We start from the raw sequence: 24,470 nt of genomic DNA, 5'->3' as shown, positions 1-24,470 counted from the left end.
GTAAACTTATAGGTATACTGATAGTTTACTAGTCAAATACTTGTAGCACATCTTTTAGTTTATGAAAGGACACTTTAAAGTGTAAAGTAGTTTAGTAGTTTACTAGTAGTTTATACTTCAAGTATACTTGTTTTCTTTAAGTGAACATAATATCATACTTATAGTTTACTATTAATGTATTATTTTTGCCCTTTAACTATGCTACTATATTCCTACATAGTATGTAAAGCTATGTGAAAAAAAGTATTTAATATGCTACAAGGGTAAACACAACCATAAGACAAGTATAATTAGAATACTTAATTATTCTTTTGTATATAATAGTATATTTTGATCAAAAGAGTACAAGTATAGGCCAAATATACTTAGGGCCCTATTTTAATGATCTGAGCGCATGGTCTGAAGCGCACGGCGCAGGTGCACTTAGGGTGTGTCCGAATCCACTTTTGCTAGTTTAACGACGCAAAAAGCGCCAGGCGCATTGTCCAAAAGGGTTGTACCTAGTGTCTTAATGTGGCATGGGTGTGTTTTGGGCGTAACGTGCAATAAACCAATCAGAGTCTCATCTCCCATTCCCTTTAAAAGCCAGTTGTACTCGCGCTATGGCGGATTTGCCAATTAAATGGTGGAATTTGCGAGCGGAAAGACTGAACGCTTCTCCAGAGAGGAAGCCTTTTATTATGAATTTTTAACAATGTTTGTGTGCTGTTGCGCTGTACGCGCGTTGTGCACTGCCTATAGGCACATATTACTAACGCACTCTTTAAATAACACAAAAAATACTGCGCTATTGACTTTAGAGCAGGTTTTTATTGGTCAATGGCGCAGTCGTTTTCAGTTCCTCAAAATAGCAACGCCCCAACAATGCGCCTGAACACACCTGGTTTTCAGACCAGCACACCCATAGGTGAACAGATGCCGCAAGTGGATTTGCCATTTAAAGGTATATGACCATCCAGTGAATATTAGTTTCTGTTCCTCTCAATTCCGATTTCGTTTTAACTCCTACGGTGGCCGATTTAGTCCAAGATTAATATGGCTTCCAGTTCGACCTCGTCCACATTCGACACGGTGCCATCGAGTGTTAAAACTCGAAAGGCAAAGCTTAAATTTACGGGTATGTCCCTCTTTGGCTAATGTACTTTCAAGATGGAGGGGCAACATGGCGACCCGCATTCAAACCCCTCACCCGTTTGTATTTTAAACTTACGAGAATACTTTATTACTTGAAAGAAGTAAATATACATTAATGAGCACATATATTTTTGAAAGAACTACGTGTTTTTAGCTAAGAATAAACTAAAAAAGTTACAAAAAAGTTACACAGTGTAGCTTTAAGTGCAGTTGTAAGTATATTTCTGAGAAGAACATACAAAGTAGACTGAAAGTATTCTTTCTTATTTTTAGTTTAAAAGACGTATACTAATAGCACACCTGAAAGAACTTCTTTTTCGTAAGTAAGTGAAAAACCCCCCAAAATATTCCACATAGTCTCTTATTAATCAGGTCATAAAAACTCTTTGTAGAATAATTACACAAGAATTAGAATGAATGGCAAACAAGTAAAAGCGTGTGTTTTCCGCATGTACTGAGGTGGAGCCGTGTGCAGCGAGAGAACATACAATCATATTGCATAACCAACTGGCACCAGACTGCCAAAGTGAAGTGATTTAAGTGATTTATAATCTCATCAGCAGGCTTGAGATAATTATACCAGCCAGACATTGCATAACAGTCAATGATGTTAATAAAAATATATAGCACTTATGCGATTAAGTGAAAATCCTCCAGTGAAGAGAGGGAGGGACTGAGAGAGGCATGTTTGTGTCACGCCTGCCACACACTTACCAAAACAACACATCTTGCTGTACAAGAACTGAAGTCGTTCTCCATAACTTCTCTGGTACGTAATTCCATCACTGCAACAGCTATATAGTGTAAAGCATCGCGAGACGTCGCCGGGGTCTCCTGCAGTCATTCCTAAAGACGGCAAGTGATTTCCCACGCTTCCCATGACCTCAGTCATGGGCAATAATGAAGCTAAAGGCCTCCATTATCCAATGGCATAGATGCCTGGGTCATCTATCTGTCACCAAAGAATGGACATTTAAATAAAGCCTAATAGACTGACAGAAATATCTTCAAACTTTGCAAACGTGAATGTTAAAGATTCAGGAAATGATGTGCCTTGTAAGGCCGTTCTTACACACGACGCACAAAGAAGAGCTAAAAAACCCTTCAAACACGGCTTATCCAATCTGAACTACATAATATGTTACCAAGCAGAATAATCATATGTTGTCTTCTGTAGAGCTGGTTTATAGCTGAACTGACATTTTTTCATAAATTATTAACTTTGTAACACTGACACTTTTACTGCACTAAATTGAGCTGAATAACGTCTTGTGTACAGCTGCTTGGTACCTATTTTTTCTTTGTTTGATACTAAATTTTACTTAAAGGAACACTCCACTATTTTAGATAAAAATGAACTCCCCTAGAGTTAAACAGTTGAGTTTTACCGTTTTCGAATCCATTCAGCCGATCTCCGGGTCTGGCGGGAGCACTTTTAGAATAGCTTAGCATAGATCATTGAATCTGATTAGACCGTTAGCATCTCGCTCAAAAAATCACCAAAGAGTTACTTTCGGTTGGTCTTAGTACACAATGTAACTACAGAAGAGTCAAGTTTTAAATAGGAAAAATATCGAAACTCTTTGATCATTTTTTGAGTGAGATGCTAACGGTCTAATCAGATTCAATGATCTATGCTAAGCTACACTAAAAGTGCTCCCGCCAGACCCGGAGATCGGCTGAATGGATTCGAAAATGGTAAAACTCAACTGTTTAACTCTAAGGGAGTTGGAAAATGAGCCTATTTTCAAAAATAGTGGCGCGTTCCTTTAACTTCTAAGTATTGTTTACAGTGAAATAATTGTATTACTTACTGTGTGTCCTTATAATGTTCTTGTCATTTTTTTAAACTGCACTGCACAGTGAAGCAACATTTTGTTGGCTAGAATGACAATAACCTCTAATCTAATCTTTACATCTGAAATTACAGCTAAAGTGATGTTTGACTTGAGTATTACCATAAAGCTGTATTGTATAAAGTGCTATATAAATAAATATGACTTGACTTGACTATAATATTTTACTTTTAAGTTACAATTCATGGATGTAGAAATCCATAATGAAGAAAGGAAATATTATTAACCCTCATCCTTCCCTCGGGTCATTTTGACCCGAAACTCATTAAAAACATTTTTTAACTACGAATGCACAAACAAATTGACTGGATTTCGAGGAGTTTTGTGGTTGAAATGTTTAAAGTCCCAGTGAACCGGAAGTTGCAACTGATTTTATTTCAGTGCTGTGACGTATTTCCCTTTCATGTTTCATTTCCCTTTTCGTGTTTCACTTCAGCGCTCCTCCTCCCCATCTCTCGCTCATAGCAGACTAACGGATGGAGGGGAGTGGTTAAGGATATTCAAACCCAAGCCGGCGCATAGTCGTCATCGGAAAGGGAACGCCATTCAAGACCAGAAGTTACTTTTCAGATTTTGATTAAAGATTACCACGGCAAACAATTTTTTTATGTGTATTAACTTGCACGGATTAATTGTTCACCCTAAGACCTGTAATGTGGGCTAACAAAGTAAATAAGACCGATTTTGATTTCATGAGGACTTTAAAAGGTAACAAATCCTTCCCCCATAGGAATGAATGAAATGCTTCAGTACACATAAGGCCATCTAGTGGCAAGAGTCCTGAAATATCATGTTATATTATCTTTTTTCCACAAGAGGTCGGCAAAGACACCCAATGTAAGATAATTTGAGCTGAATTAAATGGGTAATGCATGAAATTGTGAGTTATTTTGAATTGAAATTGAAAGAATGTGAAGAATGTGCTCAAATTACTTTTTATTTATTTATAATTTATTGATAAAATCTACTTATTTAAAGGTAAAAAAATTGCAAATATGAAAATGAAAAAAGCTTTCTGGACAAAGGGAAAATGAAGTATAATTTTAGGGCTTCGGGTAATTTTGACCCGCGTGGGAAGGATTTGTTACAAAAAGCAGGGTTAAGGTTGAGACCCAGTTAAGATGTACCACAGTGTGTTATGAAATCTCAGTTACGAGTAAAGGGCTAAAAATAACAGCCAAACGAAAGCAAAAGCATCCCTTTGGTCCATAAAAGACCATAAATCAAGTCCAAAGGACAGCGGCGGCCCCTTCACGGGTCCTGAAAGCCCAGCACAGCACGTCTCTGTATGCTACGCACTTAATCTACATGCCCCGCTGCTCCCTAAAGAATAGAGTCATTCAAACAGCCAACAATATCAAGAGCAAGACACCACACAGATCTCCAGCATGTGCTGTTTACATCACGGGTCTGGAACTTTCCATTATGGCAGTTTCCTGAGAGCCACAGTATACATACAGATACTACACGTTCTGATGGGACCATTTCTCACAAGACATTTGGGAGCTCTCCTATAGGATTATGAGTTTGACTTGGAAAAATATACAGAAATGTTTCTAATGTACTTTTTATTCTTCACTGTACACATGGAAAGTCTGAGCCTCTGGCCTTCCATTTGTTATTCAAAGTTTTGATATCATTTGCAATTCAAAGTTGTGAATTACAGTGATACTACAGCCGTGTAGAAGCCCTCCCATGTGTTCACCCCTGATTCTATCCATGGATATGACCAGCTTTATTCCATCACTACAGGATTTATAGAATAATCTTAAATACCTCCAACAATGATCTCACTGCTGTTACTTTCACAGTATCTGTTTACTGTGTTTACAGATTCTGTCAATTAAAGAACAAATTCAATCAAAATATTTATTTAGTGTTTTTATTACCAGGCAATACAACTACAGATACAATAATTTAATACTACTGAAAGTTTTTTATTTTATTTTATATTTATATAAATTTTTTCGTTGGTACCTGCAATTTTATGTAATCCATAATTTATTATTATCTAGATTACCTAGATTATTACTGCACCTTAGAATGAACGAACGAACGAACGAACGAATGTTATTTTATGCAATCCTTTATTTATTTTGAAATTTTGAATAATTAAATAGCATTAAATAGAATTTTTGCATTTTTATTTTATTCGATTCTTTACTTGTTTTGTATTGGCACCTACTTTATTACTGCACCTTAAAATAAAAATAAATAAATACATAAATAACTGCACCTTAAAATAAAATAAAACAAAGAAAACAAATTAAAACAAAACAAATAAATAAATAAATGCATAAATAAATAACTGCACCTTGAAATAAAACAAAAAAACAAACAAACAAATAAACAAATTAATTAATTAATTAATTAATTCATAAATAAATAAATACATAAATAAATAGCATGAAATAGCATGAAATTACATTTTTGCATTTTTATTTTATTCAATTCTTTACTTATTTTGTATTGACACCTACTTTATTACTGCACCATAAAATAAAATTGCATAAAAACATAAATAAATAACTGCACCTTGAAATAAAACAAACAAAACTAATTAAAAATAAATAAATAAATTGCATTAAATTGCATTTTTATTTTATTAAATTCTTTACTTATTTTGTATTGGCACCAACTTTATTACTGCTCTAACTAACTAGCTTTTTATTTTATGCATTTTTTTTAATTTTGTATTGGCACTTGCATCATTACTACACCTTGTTTATTTGTTTGTTTGTATGCACATTTCTCCTCCATATGGCAGGTCTGGTAAATAGCCTAATAGAAATATACTGTAGATACATAAAGGGTTAAGCTCACAGATAAAAGGACGGAATGGGGTCAGAACCTCTCATACACTTACAAAACGCACAATGGCCACGGGACGGAGAGAATGAACAAAGCAGTAAAGTAATAATCTGTAATAAGATCTGCTCTATTCTGCCTACATGTGGTTTATGATCAAACAAACAAGATCGTGAAGGAGGAGGGGAGGAACTGAAGTCATCCAGAGCAGTGTCAGTGACAGAGGCCAGAGCCAACCGCTAGCAGAGGTCACCTCTGTCACAACAACACCAGGATCATTCTGGAAAACAGATCTGAAATCTGAAAGTGTCTGCTTGAAACAAGTGTCCAACTCAATCTTCCAGTATTTTCCAGTGCAGATCTCAAAAGTGAGGTAACAACTTCAGACCGGTTTCTATATAAGCGTGTCTATGTCTAAATGTATGAATCTGACACCCGGGAGCTATCAGTGCAAGCACATCTTCAACTGTAAACACACCTCTCGTCTTTTACTGGGTGAAGGATTTGATGCATAGCCCTGATCACACATGTTTGAGAGGTGAGTTATGAAGATGTAAAAGAAAGCATGCCTGCATGAATGTGACCTTTTTAAACACTTCCCAAGTCATTTTTCTCCAAGAGACATGAACATTTGAGAGGTTGCAGACCTTCACAAGTAGGACATTGTGAGATTTAAGACCTGTGTGAAGGTCAGTCCAAGCCCTACCTTAGATTGAAATTACAGAGGATTTTTAGCTGACTTTTCTGATATTTATCCCTATTTTCTCGCAGAAATAACCTTTCTGGACCAACGGTCACTGCTTCATGTAGTATTATTGAGGTTTTTTTTAGTAGATGGAAGTGAAATACAAAGGAAATTAGGTCAATACGACGAGACCAAATGTTATTCTGGTACAAAGAATAGATAAAAATAAAATGTATATTTATTATGATTATTATAAATAATATAATTTATATTATAAAAATAAGAAATAATATATATATATATATATATATATATATAAACACCGTAAAAAAAAAATCAGGTCTCCAATTGAAAATTATAATATATATATGTGTGTGCGTGTGTGTGTGTGTGTGTGTGTGTGTGTGTGTGTGTGTGTGTGTGTGTGTGTGTGTGTGTGTGTGTGTGTGTGTGTGTGTGTGTGTGTGTTGCAGTAATAAGGGAAATAAATAAAAAAAAATTGTTCATTTAATAAAAAAAAAAATTCTGAAAAAGTAACTTTCCTAATTTTTAAGGATTTGTTTAGGAAAATATGTTCAGAAAAATTTTAAATACTCAGTGAATGTTTTGAAATGAATGCTCATAAACTAAGGGTGTAACGGTACACTCGTGTCAGGATACAATATTATTGCGATATTCCTAGACATATGATCAAAATGCAAAATTACATGGGAATAGAAATGAACAGGCTTGGACTTGGTGCTGGAAAACCAATGCACAAGACAAAGGTGACACCAGAATAAAAATATTCATGATTCTGAAGCTGAAAACACAGAATTATTTTAGACGAATATGCTTGCACTGACACTAGATATATTTGAAATAATGTAGGACACTGGAAACATAAGACATTTGGCATTATCAGGACTCACACATATTCCCCCACTGCATTATTATACATTATATTCAACATTATATATAGTAGTTTAATGTAGTACTACTGACACTAAAACTCTGTAAACTTGAATTTTTCTCACAGAAATACACGATACAGATTGTCATTCTCCACGATACATATTGTTGCATTTTTGTATTGCGATATAATGTGACACAATATATTGTTACACCCCTATCATAAACACTATGATATGACAGAGCTAATTTTTAATACATAAAACGTTGCAAGCAACTTGACAAAGCAAAATGAATCCGACAAACACGCCCCTTTCTCATTATCTGATGCCCTCTATTACATGGAACTAAAGGGTTAATCTCAATGCCCACAATGCCCTGGCAGAGCAAGAGACTGAGAGCCGAGATAAAACAAGCTTAGAACTCGAGACCAACCCAGATCTTTTAATTTGCCGCTGTTGTCAAATCTCTTACCTTCACCTCTGCTTCGCCTCAAACGCCAGACTGCAATCAGAGAGACAATGTGCACAAAAACCACCAGGGTGGGGAGAGCGGACTCTGATGGGCTCAGTGGCATTAGGGCTGAGATAAGCCTGGATGAGGCCAGCAGCGGGAACAGGTGGGAGGGAATGGGGCGACATGGGGTGTGTTCCCGAGTTAGGGGTGAGTCCAGGCATTTAAAAAAAGACGCCAGTGAAGCGCCACTCAGCCAAATGTGGAGTCAAAGGGGATCAAGTTGGTCATTTCTCCTTCCTTCCTTCCTTCCTTCCTTATGAAGGGAGTTTCCTCTACTACTTTATCTTGTCATGTCTACATTCCTTCCATCCATTCTCACAGCCCTTACCATGTCAACTATTAATGCTGTTAATGCTGAAAACACACCTGCAGCTGAATGTGTGTTTCTCTCCAGAGATGTCTTTCAACTCTAAAAGTGTGAACCGGTTTCAATATAAAATCAAATGAGTTTAGACTGAAAAGTTTGTAAATCAGTGAACATTTAACAACACTCCAGGCTTTGCAGAACTGTTGAGTTTGAAATCAGGAAACGCATCCAGTCGCTCAAGACAAACTAGTTCAAGAGTTCAATCAATCCAAAGGTAATGCTCCACCCAAAGGCAATGATGAAAGTATGCAGTCATTAGCACTTTAAAACAACCGCCCATCTTCATATTAAGGTCTAAAACACAAAAATTCATAACAAATCCAGGTTCAGTCTACACGAAAAGTCAATTAAATTTTTTTAAAGGGATAGTTCACCCAAAAATGAAAATTCTGTCATTATTACTCACCCTCATGTCCATCCAAATCGTAAGACTTTTGTTCATCTTCAGAACACAAATGATCAGATCAAATCTGAGAGATTTAGACATCTATGCAACTACCACTTTGAAGCTTCAAAAAGTTCATAAAGAGATTGTAAAAGTAATCCATAGAATTGAGTGGTTTAGTCCAAATTTCCTGAAGAGACACGATCGCTTTATATGATGAACAGATTGAATTTAGGCTTTTATTCATAATTAAACATTGATCAGCAAACATACACAGAAGCTCAACTGAACCTGCTTGACGTGCGAGAACAAACCTCTCAAAGTGGTAGTTGTGTAGCTGTCAATACAGGGACAGAAATCACTCAGATTTCATAAAAAATATCTTAATTTGTGTTCTGAAGATGAATGAACGACATGAGGGTGAGTAATTGATAACAGAATTTAAATTTTGGGGTAAACTATACCTTTGGCACATGTTTCTGGTTTTATTCTGAACAATTGATCAGTGAATGCTGTTCAAAAATCAGTTCTGTTATCCACCTAACTCCACCTCTTAAACCACTGCACCTTTCTGTGGACATCGCTAATTCTTTATTTTTCACCCCCTCTAACCATTTTCCTCCGTTCTGGTATGCAACGCCCACTTGGGTTGTAAATGATGTTGACTTTAAGGTCTACTGACAGCAGCTGTTATACACAGATTAACAATCAGTTTCTTAATTGAAATAAAGCGGATATAAAAGACAATTATAAATATAAGACGGAAAACTTGAAGTAATAATACACTTTGAAATTTGAAGTTCAAGTACACTCTAAAAAATGCTGGGTTGTTTCAACCCTGAATCCCTTGGTTTCAACCCTGACACAACCTAACATTGGATTAATTTGTTTAATAGAATTTTTAAACCCAACAGTTTTGTCCATATTGGACCCAAACATGGGTTGAAACAACCCAGCATTTTTTAGAGTATTTTTTGTAAAAATGAAAACTGAAAAATATACAAATATGGTTATAATATATTGATGGGCCACTTTAGACATTCTACTAACTTTAAGCAACTTTGCAACTACATGTCAACTAACTCTCATTAGAGTATTAGTAGACTGTTAGGTTAGGGTTTGGGTTTGTAGAATAAGTTGACATGTAGTTGCAAAGTTACTTAAAGTCAGTAGAAAGTCTGTTGAGGAGCATCAAAATAAAGTGTTAGCAGATATTAGACAGTTCACTAATACTCCAATGAGAGTTAGTTGACATGTAGTTGTAGTTAGAATGTCTAAATAAAGACATATTTTTGCTACCAAAAATATGAATACTGTAATAGCATTTAAGTAACACTTGTATGCTATTGATCTGTAAAAGTAATCCATTAACGAACACATGTTTGGTTTGGTCTTTCCAAACAAGTCATGACATAGATGGTGTCCACGAAGTTAAACATATTGATTGAACAATCCTTTACTATTAACTATTATGTTTTGAAACCAAAGCAACGCAGACACTCTCCATTATTACAGCTTGAGAGAAGCCTGCTTCAAGACTGCAAAACAGGTGGAAGCTTTTTTACAGCTCTCAAAAATAGCGCAGATACGGGACACCTCGCATTCCCATGTAGACACAGAGAATTTCCTTCTGAAATCCAACTCTCACCCTGTTTTTCTACCCGCCCACCAGCTTTGCCATGATATAACCGTCCGTCAGACCTGGCGAACCGTAACTCCTCCAGGTAGCTGGAGGAAGATGAGAGCGCTCACACCGCATCCAATGTGGGACGGGGGAAAAATACCCAACTAATCATCCAAAACTAAAACGCATCACAGATAACTGAAGTGTGAGTGTGTTTAAATATGGAATAGAATTTAGAACTTGATGCCTGAAAGAGGAAGCATCCGCGTATGTCAACAAGGAGCGTTTCCTCTCCCACCTCGACCACACACAATCCGACATATAGAAAAAGACACACAATCAAACTCTTGATCATCTGACCTACCAGGTATGATCTTCATGAAGTTTGCGGAACAGCGAAGGCAGACGAGCAGAGCAAGAGCGTGCCAGTAAAGTAAAAGAAAGAGACTCCGTTTGTTTGGTCGACACTGTGCCTTTCTTATTTTTGACGGCCCATGCCTGCTGTTTGGATATGTCAGCCCCGCTCCCCGGTGGCTTTGCAATTAGGTGGGCGGAGGCTGAGGGGGTCGGGTGGGGGGTTTGAGTGGGGAAGGGTAAAAGAGCTCACCGTGGATATAAATATCATGCTGGGCAAGTTGCTCACACTGGCACAGTTAGAAACTGATGAAATCCGCAGTGGCCAGCTTGTTCCTGGATGATGATGGAGTTATTCTATGATATTGCATCAGAGTCTCGGCTTTACCTTCCCTACTGCTGTCAGACACCAAGACGCCAGTTTCATTACGTTTGTGAGGAATAATTGGCGTGAAATTATCTGATAGAATGTACCCTTTGTGAAAAAGAAGTGTGCTTAATTGTATTGAATGTTCTTAAAGGGATGGTTCACCCAAAAATGAATTTACTTTCCCTCATGTTGTTCTAAACCTGTATGAGTTTCTTTCTTCTGTTGAACACAAAAGAGGATATTTTGAAGAATGTTGGTAACCAATGATGGGCCCCATTGACTTGCATACTGTAGTATGGGAAAAAATACATTCTTCATTCAACATTATAAAAAGTAATCCATACGGCTCCGGGGGTTAATAAAGACCTTCTGAACGATAGAAGGCCTTTATTGACCCCCCGGAGCCGTGTGGAGTACTTTTATAATGGGTGGATGCACTTTTTTGGGCTTAAAATTTTGGGCTGCCATTATAAAGCTTGGAACAGCCAGGATATGTTTTAATATAACTCCGATCATATACACCTAGGATGGCTTGAGGGTGAGTAAATCATGGGGTCATTTTCATTTATGGGTGAACTATCCCTTTAAGTATGCAAAAATGTACTTTTTTTATTTCTTGTATACCTTGAATGCAATGTAAACCGCTTCAGATAAAAGCATCTACCAAATGCAAAAATGTAAAACAAATTATAAAAAATATAGACCAAACAACTCTGTTTAAACATTTTCTAACCCAGGGACCTTTCAAAGCATGAGTGGCAAGGTTTGTATTTTTCCATTTAAATATGGAATGTGGTAATGGGAAGCCTGGCATGACTGGAAATCTCAGCCTCTCTCTTGTGCCATATCATGAGTCTTTAGAGACCACCCATGAAGCCAGACGTTTGCTAAATATAGTCGAGTTTTACACAGCAATCCACTAAAATTAGCATATGGCATTGTGAATTATGGTGTTGACAGAGTGTTGATTTCATTTTCATGTTTAAAGCACTTATGACCGTGATTAAATACAGTATTTGTAGGCATCTAATTTGCGGGACGTGGCATGGGAACTATTTGGAAAATGAGATAGGCATTGACTGAGCAAATCTAGTAATCAGTCCCAGTCTGACTCCACTGAGGCTGTTTATTACATTACAAATAGGTCTAAATACGAGTGCGTCACATTTTTTGACAAATATATTTAAACGGATGTACACCCACATGACAGATACTCACATCAGAAGCTTTGAAGTTTTATTCCTCATAGGGCAGATCAGAGGTCTAATGACCAATTAAATACTATTCAGTTAATTTTGATAGGACCTTATTATCAGACACTAAAATAATCATGGTAAATGTGCGTGCAAATAGCCTGCAATTCCATCAACACACAAACAAAGTCACTTTCCAGTGATGCTGCATCCACACCTGTAGGTGTCAGTAGCATAAAGTAAGTGACCCCTGTTGTACACTGAAAAAACATAGGTGTAGGATTTACTTTGTAATTATGGTAACACTTTAGTATTGGGAACATTAACTAACTAACACTATTAACTATGACTTTTGCCTCAATAAACTCCTAATTTACTGCTTATTAATTATTAGTAAGGTCGTTTTGTAGCATTTAAGATTAGGTATTGGGTAGGATTAAGGGATGTAAAATAACGTCATGCAGAATAAGGCATTAAAGGGTTAGTTCACCCAAAAATTTTAATTAGCCAATGATTTACACACCCTCAAGCCATCATATAGGTGTATATGACATTCTTCTTTCAGACAAATACAATCAGAGCTATATAAAAAAAAGTCCTGGCTCTTCCAAGCTTTATAATGGCAGTGAATGGCAGCCCAAAACTAAGCCCAAAAAAGTGCATCCATCCATTATAAAAGTGCTCCACACGGCTCCGGGGGGTTAATAAAGGCCTTCTGAAGCGAATCGATGGGTTTGTGTAAGAAAAATATCCAGATGGCGGTCTGGCAGAAGTTAGATATTTTACTTTATAAAGTTTTAAATATGGATATTTTTCTTACACAAATGCATTGATTCTTAATTAAATGTAAGTTAGATATTTTGTATATGTAAATGTAAATGTATTAACTCCCCGGAGCCGTGTGGATCGATGCACTTTTTTGGGCTTAACATTTTGGGTGTGCCATTCACTGTCATTATAATGCTGCAGTGTAAAAAATGTTATGTGCTTTTTACTTAAAAAATGATGGTAACAATATTGCACATAATATTTTTGAGTAGTTTTTAAGGCTTGTTTTTAATGGAATCTACCTGAATAAATCATGAAAAATGTCCTTGATTATTTAGTCTATTAAACAATTAATTTAGTATTTTTAGTGAAATGTGTTTTTTTTTTTAAGTTGACTTTTTTTTTAAAAAGGGTATAAATTAAAGTGAATGGAAATTACCTGTTTATATTTGACTTACGTTATACATTTAATAGACTGTTCGCTGCTAGCACAGCACAAGTAGAAACAATCTTGTTACTGCACTGGCATTAGCAAAGTTATTGCTCATTGAACAAAGCAACATGCTGTATAATATTAATATACATGCAGTTATCCACAACCTAACCATAAGATCTACTCTTCTGCACAATGGTAACGGTCAAAACTTCAACATAAAGAAACTCTTTCAAATGTCAAACATAACTGAACATTAAACATTAACAGATGTTTCCCTTCACTCAAAAACACATCAAATAACACTTCATATCAATATTAATTCTCCATTTCCAGCCATATGCAAAGCATGCTGGGAACTAACAATGGTGTCTCTAAATAAAACTGCACAATTGAGATAATTCTCTTAAAATAAATAGGTAGCCTTTTTTCCCTTAATTTTATCAGCTTAATCGGTTCCTCAATTCAAGCCTCAAAATAGTTAAAATTTCCTTTAAAAAAAATTAGGGAAATATATCTCTTGGTTTTATTAGTAAAATGTTCTCAATATTTTCTATACAACACTGAACCACAATTTTATTAAGAAAATACAAACTTTGAAAACAGTTTATCAGCCAGTGAAACAAAAAGAAAATGATTTTACTGACAAAGCATCAAGGAAATCTTTTTCTGGCAGAGAAATCAAACATGAGTTCCTGTGTGTCATTATAGATTCGTCTTGGGGCTTTTGAACCTTGAAGGCAGAAAAGACTCATGTGAACTCTTATTTCAGAGGAATGTATCATAAATATTTTATATATTACTGTCAGTAGAATCACAGGTGGTTTATTAAGGCGTGATGAGATCTGGGATAGCTACTTTTTTCTGAAGAAATGGTCAAGGCAAAGGAAAAGGCTATTTATCAGATTGATCACTTGGTTTTCATAATTCAGAAAGTTTAAGTATTAATATAGTGTCATGGGTTTATTATTAACATAGCTAACAACTACAAGGACATAATGTTTCCGTGTGTAACATAATATTATACAAACAGGAAGATTTAGGTAACTAGTTGAAGATATAAGCGTTCAAAACTAATTTTCTGTCCAATTAAATGTTCTCTATAATCTGAAGCCCAGCCCCCTACACAATAAACAGATGCTGAAACTGCGGATGAAATCAGTCACTTGTTCACACATTTACTATTTTATACATGTTGAATGGCACATGGTGCACTATATAGGGGATAGGGAATGATTCAGACAGTGTAAATATACTTTCCATTGGGGCGAATGAAGTCTGGTTTCACGTTAATGTCACAGCTCCGGTCCAGAGACACAATAGCACAGAGCGGGTCACATGCGCGAGTCAGCGCAGACCAGAAAACGTATCAGACCCATTTGAATTCTACACAGGAAACTGTATTTTAAAAGCGAAATGGAGAAGATTACGAGGAGAAACGGTTCGAGATTAGGAGGAAACTGCGGCTTTACCGAGCTCAACGGCTCTGGTCGAGCTGTGATATAAACCACACTCTATTGGCTAATTTAAAAAAAGGAGGAGCTGATCGATAAACCCCGCCCTGTCATCCTGTTCCAGTGAAAATTACGTCAACATATTGAATAATGCTGCCCGTTTCAAGGCACTTCAATGGATCTTTAAAGATGTTATAAATACTATGCCTTATACGTACAAAATTCCAATATCATATTTTTTTAAAGGCTGTTACTGTAGGCAAACAGGTGAACACAATAAAATTTTCAACTTTTAAGATGTCAATTTGACAGGTTGAGTAGCATGGTATACCCGCTACTTGGGCCTAAACAGGTCCTGACGTTTAAAAAATAACCCTAAAACTGAGAAAAATTCACTGGCGTAAAAATTATGGCAACTAGCCTGAATTTCCTTTATACCAAGATCATGGACTCATCCCAACATAAGGTCTCATTTCACAAGAAATGAAAGGCCAGTTATGGATATCACAACACCAGAGAGAGTGATAGAATGTGTCCGATAAGACTTCTTAAAGGTCAGATTAATTTGGCTCCTCTCAATTCACTGGATGACTCACGGACTGCACCACAATCACATGGCATTGAGAACATCAGAGAGCGCCTGCCACTACATCGCAAACATGCAGGAATTTATGGTGGAGGCGGACAGAAATACAAACTTGCACAACAAATTTCTGCTTGAACAGAGAACAATCTCAAACTTCTGTTCATACATGTCCAGCGTATTACTGAAGGATTGCTAATGAATAAAGTATTGCTTCTAGGCCATTACAGAAGAATAAAAAGGTGCTAAATACTTTCGGTCTTAGCTGTAGGCTAAAATTTCACTTGACTGAGCTCCTATTGAAAAGTTTCACCTGAAAGTGCTACAGAGGAAGGGGTACTTTTCTATAGACAGATCTTTAGAGATACAGTAGGGGGCAGCAGAAAATTACAGAGTCTCATGTAACCTCAAGCACATCTGACTCGAGTTAGTTAGTCTGAGAATAATATTGTATAAATGCTTTTTCCTTTTCAAATCCAATTGTGTTTGGTTGGAATATGGGAACTGTGGATTCCCAAAAGATCTGTCACGATGAAGTGACTAATAAAAACCTTCAAACAAAAGGCTTATTGTTTTTGGATCTGTCCTCTGTGATTCACCTACTAAACACACCCATTAGATTAAACAAAATGTAACAATCTACAATAGTAAAAGAAATCTACAATAGTAGCATGTTCCAGTATTCAAAATAAAACATAAAGCATTAAATGTCTTTGCATTTAAAGTGTACCAGCATCAACTGAAATGCACAGCTATATAAACAACAACACAAGCAGTTGCACACATTCCAGTGCACTAGGGGAGGAAGACAAAGGTGGAATTCGGGATGGACTATACTCTATCTGTGGTATGCCCCATTACATAATACGCAAAGCGATAAAAAGCAGAAGTCTCCTGTGAATAGCTGACCACTGGAAACCAGAAACAAGGGATAACTAACCAGAGGAAATAACCAAACACACGTGCTTCCTGCAAGAGTGGCACACTGGGTCCTCTAAACACAGCATTGATTTTGTTGTTTCAAGACAGAAACAGAAGAGAAAAACTATACCACGGTTGTGTTTGGGCAACAGGGAGGGGAGAACTGACTCCAAACATTGTATTGTCAGAAACACAGTTCTGCTTAACTGCTCATTACCAGCAGTCTGGTATCGCCCTTGAAGAATGAAACAAAATCACTAGCTAGTCCCAAAATGTTGCACAGCAAAAGGGCGGTTGCAAAACATTGCATGCATAATTTGGGTGTGGATGTGGTGTAAATCACTACGAAATAACTGGGAACAAATATGCCCAGATTTCTGCCAGTGGAATGAAATGGTGACAAAACAGAGAAGTTGAATAGATACAACTACTAAAAGATGTGCATTGTTGCATAGAGGTTCCACAGTTGTTGACACTGCCCATATCTTTACACAAGCTCATTTGATTTTAAACTGCCTGCACTGCAGAATATTTAAATCTCGCAAACTTTTAAATGTACTTATGTTTCATTCAATGAATATAAAGCTCGGGCATCGTTCACTCAAATAGCATGCATATAAAGTTACATGCCTGCCCAATAGTCTAATAACAGTACAACTATTCTGATACTACAACAGTCACCTTGAACCTCCCACACAGCAAATACGGAAGGAAACCGGAGCAGGGCTACTGACATCAAAGCATGTTAGAAAGATAGAGTGATTGAACTGAAAAGGACTCATACCTTCAACGAAGTTGGGGAAGGTTTTGACCTCTGGCTCTTGTAGTGAATGATCCCAACATGTATCTTCAGCGGGATCCTGCAGGAGGCCACGCTCTATGGCCAGTTCCTCCAAGACATCATAGTCCAAATCATCTCCTGCAACCTCTTGCAGTGAGGGTGTAGCAGGTTGACCCGCAACAGGACTGGTAATCTGTTGCACTTCAATCACTTCCTCTACCACAACTATCTTCTTCCGCATGGCGTCGTCTGTGGACTGCTTTTGCACGTCGCAGGTGATCTCGTTGGCAGGAAGGGGTCCAGTGATGACTGGCTGTAGAGGGGCCTTGCTTTCTGAGAACCTGTTCAGCTTCTCTGTGCTCTGCTGTGTGTCAGGAGCAGCCGCATGTTGTGCAACGCTGGGAGGTTCCCCCTGCTCAGGGAGGGGGGTGAGCTGGGCCGAGGCTGCTGCTGCTGCTGACGCTGAGGCTGCCGGCGCTTCCCACTGTCTCTGCGAGGAGGATGTTTTTCCTTTCAGAACCTCCCGTTTTTCAGTCAAGGGCTGAGCAGGCTCCACCTCCCCTTTGTGAGCCGGGGCCTCATTCTGTACAGCTGTTGGCTGCATGCTCTCCGCAGTGTGCATTCCTTCAGTGGATGTCTTTGCAGAGTCATTTGTTGCAACTTGCTCAGGGCCCTCAACCTTAAGGGGGTCAACCTGACCTGTTGTCACTTTTGTCTCGGCTATAGGTGGAGGGACCTGTTTTACAGCAGTTTTGTTTGCAGATTTCTGCTTTTTCTTCTTTCCTTTTAAAGGCTTTAAGGCATCCTCTGTATCCCTGTCTTTTGCAACTTTGGTCTCTTCTGTGACCGAAAGTTCCTCAGTCTGTTGTGCTGGTGATGACTTTTGTTGAACAGAATCAATTTGTTTTGGTGTCTCTATATTAGATTTCAAAGTTTGCGCAACTACTTCTGAAGTCTTGCTGGAGTCAGCTGTGGTAATCTTCACTTCAGCACTTGTAGATTTAGGGCTCAGATCAGGCTTGTGACCAAGCTTGTGACCTTTAACCTCTGCCTTGACCTCAACAGCAGAAATAGCATATGGAATCTCCACCTTTTCATGAACTTTTAAAGTACTAGAGTTGTCATCTTTAAATGCTTCTTGGGCTTCCTTTGTTTTTTGGGAACCAAGTACACTCTGTTGTTTGTCAGTCATGTGAACAGTACTAGATGCTGTGGGTGGTACTGCTGTAACGGCTGACTCAAAAGTATGCAGTGGTAGATTAATCTCGGTTTTCTTTTCAGCGATTTGTATTGTCAAACTTTCTTCTTTCTTAGGCAGAAGTGGCATTGCTGATTCTGGAGATTTGACAGGCACCTGAGAGCTAACAGAGGTATTTGACTTCACCTCATCCACATGATGTGGAGCAATGAAGGTCTCATCTGGTTTTTCGTTCTTGATTGGTTGTTCTTGCACATTTTTGGTCTTTATGGTTTTCTCCGCTTTTAATTTTGATGGAGTTGGATGAGGAGCATCCTTATCCATTTTGCTATCACCTGTGGATGTGGTTTCTTGAGAGACCTTGATACACACTTCTTCCTTGGGCGTTTCTTTGACTGCTTCAGTACTGATGGGAAATATTGAGGATTCCACAGCTGTTGCCTCCACTGTTGACGACATGGTGGGTATATCCTGCACATGTTTAGTCTTTTTGGATTTCTTTGTTTTCTCCACTTTTGGTTTTGATGGAGGAGCATCCTTAGCCATAGTGATATCGTCTGTGATTGTGACTGTGGTTTCCTCTGAGACCTTTATAAATACCTTTTCTTTGGGTTTTTCTTTGATTGCTTCAGCAGAAACTGAAGACAAAGAGGATTTCACTGTAATTGTCTCAACTGCTGTTGAAACAGTTGATATATCCTGCACATGTTTGGTTTTCTGCTTTTTCTCTAGTTTTGGTTTTGATGGAATATGATGTGGAGCATCCTTATCCTCTTTGCTATCACCTTTGGATGTGGTGTCTTGAGAGACACTGACAAATAGTTCTTCTTTGGGTTTTTCTTTGACTGCTTCATTAGAAACTGAAGACACAGTGGATTTCACTGTAATTGTCTCCACTGCTGTTGAAACACTTGTGCCATCCTGCACATTTTTAGTCACAACAGTTTTCTCTGTTTTCTCCACTTTTGGTTTTGATGGAGTAGGACAAGGAGCATCCTTAGTAATTTTGCTATCACCTGTGACTGTGGTTTCCTCTGAGACCTTTATAAATACCTTTTCTTTGGGCTTTTCTTTGCCTGTTTCAGCAGAATCAGAAAAAACAGAGGATTCCACCGATGTTGCCCCCACTGTTGATGAAACGACTGAAATATCCTGCACATGTTTGGTTATTGTGCTTTTCTGTATTTTCTCCACTTTTGGTTTTGATGGAGTAGAATGAGGAGCATCCTTTTCCATTTTGCTATCACCCGTGGATGTGGTTTCTTGAGAGGCCTTGATACACACTTCTTCCTTGGGCTTTTCTTTGACTGCTTCAGTAGAGACAGAAAACATAGAGGATTTCACTGTTGTTGCCTCCACTGTTGATGAAACAGTTGATATATCCTGCACATGTTTGGTCTTCTGCTTTTTCTCTAGTTTTGGTTTTGATGGAGTATGATGTGGAGCATCCTTATCCTCTTTGCTATCACCTTTGGATGTGGTGTCTTGAGAGACACTGACAAATAGTTCTTCCTTGGGCTTTTCTTTGACCGTTTCATTAGAAACTGAAGACACAGTGGATTTCACTGTAATTGTCTCCACTGCTGTTGAAACAGTTGTGCCATCCTGCACATTTTTGGTCACAAAGCTTTTCTCTGTTTTCTCCACTTTTGGTTTTGATGGAGTAGAATGAGGAGCATCCTTAGCCATTTTGCTTTCACCCGTGGATGTGGTTTCCTCTGAGACCTTGATACACACTTCATCCTTGGGCTTTTCTTTGACTGCTTCAGTAGAGACAGAAAACATAGAGGATTTCACTGCTGTTGCCTCCACTGTTGATGAAACGGTTGATATATCCTGCACATGTTTGGTCTTCTGCTTTTTCTCTAGTTTTGGTTTTGATGGAGTATGATGTGGAGCATCCTTATCCTCTTTGCTATCACCTTTGGATGTGGTGTCTTGAGAGACACTGACAAATAGTTCTTCCTTGGGTTTTTCTTTGACTGCTTCATTGGAAACTGAAGACACAGAGGATTTCACTGTAATTTTCTCCACTGCAGTTGAAACACTTGTGCCATCCTGCACATTTTTGGTCACAACGGTTTTCTCTGTTTTCTCCGCTTTTGGTTTTGATGGAGTAGAATGAGGAGCATCCTTAGCCATTTTGCTATGACCCGTGGATGTGGTTTCTTGAGAGACCTTGATAGACACTTCTTCCTTGGGCTTTTCTTTGACTGCTTCAGTAGAGACAGAAAATATAGAGGATTTCACTGTTGTTGCCTCCACTGTTGATGAAACGGCTGGTATATCCTGCACATTTTTGGTCACAAGAGTTTTCTTGGATTTCTCCACCTTTTCTTTTTTGTTATCCCCTTTGAATGTGGTTTCCTGTGAGACATTTACACAAATTTCATCCTTTGGTATTTCAGTAGAAACAGAAAACACAGAGGACTTCACTGCAGTTTTCTCCACTGCTGATGAAACAGTTGGCACATCCTGTAAATTTTTTGTCACCAGGGTTTTCTGTGTTTTCTCTACTTTCGGTTCTGAGGTAATCGTATGATGAGCATCTTTAGCCATTTTGCTATTATCTGTTACTGTGGATGATGTTTTCTTAGAGACCTTAATAAACACCCCTTCCGTGGGCTTTTCTTTTGCTGCTTCAGTAGTGACAGAAGACACAGAGGATTCATCTGCTCTTGAGCCCACTGTTGATGAAACATTTGAAGCATCCAGCACATTTTTAGCCACAATAGTTTTCTGTGTTTTCTCCACCTTGGGTCGAGAGACATCCTTAGCTGTTTTGCTGTCACCTATTAAAGTGGATGTGGTTTGCTGGGAGACTTTCATAAAGACCTCTTCCTTAGGCTTTTCTTTGACTGCTTCAGTGTGGACAGAAAACACAGAGGATTCCACTGCAATTGTTCCCTTTGCTGATGAAACAGTTGGCACATCCTGCATATTTTTCGTCACAAGGGTTTTCTGTGTTTTCTCCACCTTCGGTTTGGAGGGAGTAGGATGACGAGCATCCCTGGCTGTTTTGCTATCGTCAGTTGATGTGGATGTTGTTTCATGAGAAACCTTGATAGGCAGTTCTTCTTTTGGTTTTTCTTTGGCTACTTCAGTATGGACAGAAATCAAAGAGGATTTCACTGCTGTTGCCCCCAGTGTTGACACATCTGGGCTCATATTAACCTTTTGCTGTTTCTGAATGAATGCTGTCTTGGTGCATTCCCTGAGTTCCACCATCTTTTCCTGTTCAACTGGCTTAGCCTGGCGAGTTTCAATAGAAGGCATATGAGAGACTGAATGCATAGCAACCTTCCTCCTAACACTTGGTTCCATCTCTTTGGTGAAATCACGAGTATCAGAACGCATGGGCTGCTCTCTGGATTCCCATGATCCTCTGGGTTTGATCTGACTGCTAGCCATTGGACGACCTCTAAATCTTGGTGTTCTGTCACTGGATTCAGTACTTTCAGGTTCATCCGTGCTCGTTATTTTGCGACGGTAACCCTGCCGATCCAGCAAAGCCTCTTGTTTTTCTGCACCCAACTTGCCGGGTTTGGGAACATAAGAAGTTGGACCCTGAACAGATTGAACGTGTTCTGCCCTGCGGGCGATGGCCAGAGTGGCAGCTGGACGTCGTACTCTCTGTAAAGGAGTGGGCACAATCTCTGGAGGCAAATGTAGGTAATCACGCAAGTATACAATCCCTTCATTAGTAAGGTACCAGTAGAAATGCTTCCACGCAAAGGTCTCCCTTACATATCCCCTGGACTTCAGCGAGCCCATGGCTCTTATCACCTGCAGGTTTCCCACACCAGAAATCTCAGGGTGCATAGTCTGAGGGCGCTTGTCTTTCTTGGCCACCATGACGCCATCCCGAAACAGATGTTCAAAGATGGCCTTCAGGCTGTCAAGGGGCATAAGCATTCCAGCAACCATTGTGCTTCCTTGGTCTTGCAGCGTCTGAGTAAACAGGAACAGCTATGCCAAAGAAGAACAAATCACTGAATGACCTCACTCTCCAGGGTCCTGTAGCAGAGCCTGCTGCCACGTGCTGCCAATTCAATCAAAAAAGATACTAAAAATAAATACAACCTGCTATTTAGTGTTTGTCCGTTGTTGTTTAGCTAACTTCCTTCCTCATCAAAAGGGTTTCTTCTTTCTTCTCAAACTTTCTCAGAGGCAAAGGAAAAACTTAGAAAAGGAAAACTGTTCTCTCCTTCACTCAGCCTTCCTTGGAAGTGAGCATAGTCCGTACTGGCAGAGTTGCAATGAGAGGGGGTGTGTGTAAAAGAGAAAGAGAGAGAGAGAGAGTACTATGATCCAGTCGGCCCCTCCCACTTCACTCGGGCAAGGAAGAAACTGTTAGAATCAAACTGCCTGGTCGGCAGACTCTTAACAGTTGTGAATGGCAAACACTTGCAAAGATAATTACCAAAAGTGTAGGGAGCAAAAATAGAACTCTACAAATGGTAGGACAAAAAAGAAGTGCCCGTTCAGCACACCTATTTCTCACTGAAACATATGTACTGCAGTGTCTAGGAGGAACCACCCACAGAGGTGCACAGCACATGTTACACACCCCTGTGTGTGTTGGACCATCTCAGAGAGTAGATTGGTCAATGAGAAGCTAGGTTAGAGAAAAGGAGACACCCTTCACGTATGTCATCCAATAGGTAAAATACACAGTTATTAACACCCACCTTAGGCAACTAGGGTTTACACACTTCCGATTGTGTGATGGGACACTCCTTTTGCCCTACAGAGGCTTGAATTCCTCAGAACATTCCTTGCAGCAAGTCCTTTGGATATGAGATTAAAAGGTTGACACAACATTTGAACATGAATGACTGATGAATCAGTGCAGATACTGCACAGGAACAAAGCATGAGACAGCAAGGGAAGACAAATGGAAAAAAAGTTACACTAAAAGTTACATGAATACGCTAGCAGAAGAACACATGTTATTGTTTAGCTTGTTTTAAACTGAAGCCAATTTCCAATGAATCGCTGGATAATGTTTAACATACTGATACAGTTGTATACTTCTATACAGCAAAATCCATCTTTAATTACAGAGTTATAAGATGATAAAAGCATTACACTAAGCACGTTTTTACTAGCACTGTTGGCAGTACAATGACATGATGCAACAGTTTGAAAGAACGGATGAAGAATTCATCTAGGGCTCTATATATCTCAATCTCAATATAGCTGTTGAATTTGAGTTTCCTATGAGAGAGTCTACTAAATAAAGAACCACGCTTTGCTGCTAACCTTTCAAAGGAACCATGGACATGGTGTCTGATTTGTGAGGGAGAGCAGGACAGGGATAGACACAGACAGATGCAGATACAGAGAGCAGAAAGTGAGAGGGGTAGAGTTGCACTGATTGTCTCTAATGCCTTCTGGAAAAACTGAATAATGCTTCTTAATGACCACTGCAATTACCAGTTTTCTGAGTATATCTGGTAGGAATATGTGGTAGGGATATGCCATGCGAACCACCTCATACCTCAAACGGAAAATGTTTTTGTTTTAATCACCATGGAAACGGTCAGACAGTGTGTCAGTTCCGGGAAAGTCGAATATCCTCTTTCACGTCGCTCCAACGCCATGAAAATAACTTCTGGGCAGCTGTGCGGTACATCACATACTCTTAACCAAGAACAACCTATCTGTCATAATCAGCACATATGAATGCTGTCTGGGAACAGGCACTGCGTATGATGTGATCGATTTATTTGCACTCATTGGATATTAAGCTGTGTCTGAATGGCCACAATATTAAACTACTTTTTTTATTGGAATTGTTGTTTATTATTTTAATTTGGTTTATTATAATGTTCAATTGTTCATAATTACTATGATAATTATTATTATTAATTTAACTTAAACTATCACTCAAAATGTTGGGGTCAGTAAGATTTAAAAAAATGTTTTAATTAATAATTCTATTCAGCAAAGATGCAATAAATTGTGAAAGTAAAGTCATTTATAATATACAAAAGATTTCTATTAAAAATGTTTTTGCTCTTTTGAACTTTTACAACATTAATTTAAATGAATATTTCTTTTACATTCTAAATTTTTTTGCACAAAATTACGATATTGAGTAGAAGAGACTAAAATCTTACCGACACCAAACAGTTGAACTGTAG

At 38.3% G+C, this 24,470-nt stretch overlaps 1 protein-coding gene across 11 annotated transcripts in view; it reads right to left on the bottom strand.

Moving 5' to 3' along the window:
• The window catches only part of plecb (plectin b), a 204,700-nt gene that overhangs the window by 84,992 nt on the left and 95,238 nt on the right, over nt 1–24,470 (bottom strand). For 6 of the 11 annotated variants that reach the window (XM_079837950.1, XM_079837953.1, XM_079837951.1 and 3 more), the window contains exon 1: nt 17,127–22,592. The exons of 1 other annotated variant lie outside the window; for it this stretch is intronic. In XM_079837950.1, the coding sequence (XP_079694076.1) occupies nt 17,127–22,248 (5,122 nt within the window). In that variant the 5' untranslated portion in view covers nt 22,249–22,592. Of the gene's footprint in view, nt 1–10,630; nt 10,785–17,126; nt 22,593–24,470 lie in introns of those variants that run through there. 4 more of the 11 variants (XM_079837957.1, XM_079837948.1, XM_079837949.1 and 1 more) reach the window with 2 other exon arrangements.

This window comes from Gobio gobio (assembly GCF_949357685.1).
Source record: "Gobio gobio genome assembly, chromosome: 15".
Taxonomy (NCBI): domain Eukaryota; kingdom Metazoa; phylum Chordata; class Actinopteri; order Cypriniformes; family Gobionidae; genus Gobio; species Gobio gobio.
Note: the sequence above shows the minus strand (reverse complement) of the source record. Positions and strands in the feature narration are given on the sequence as shown.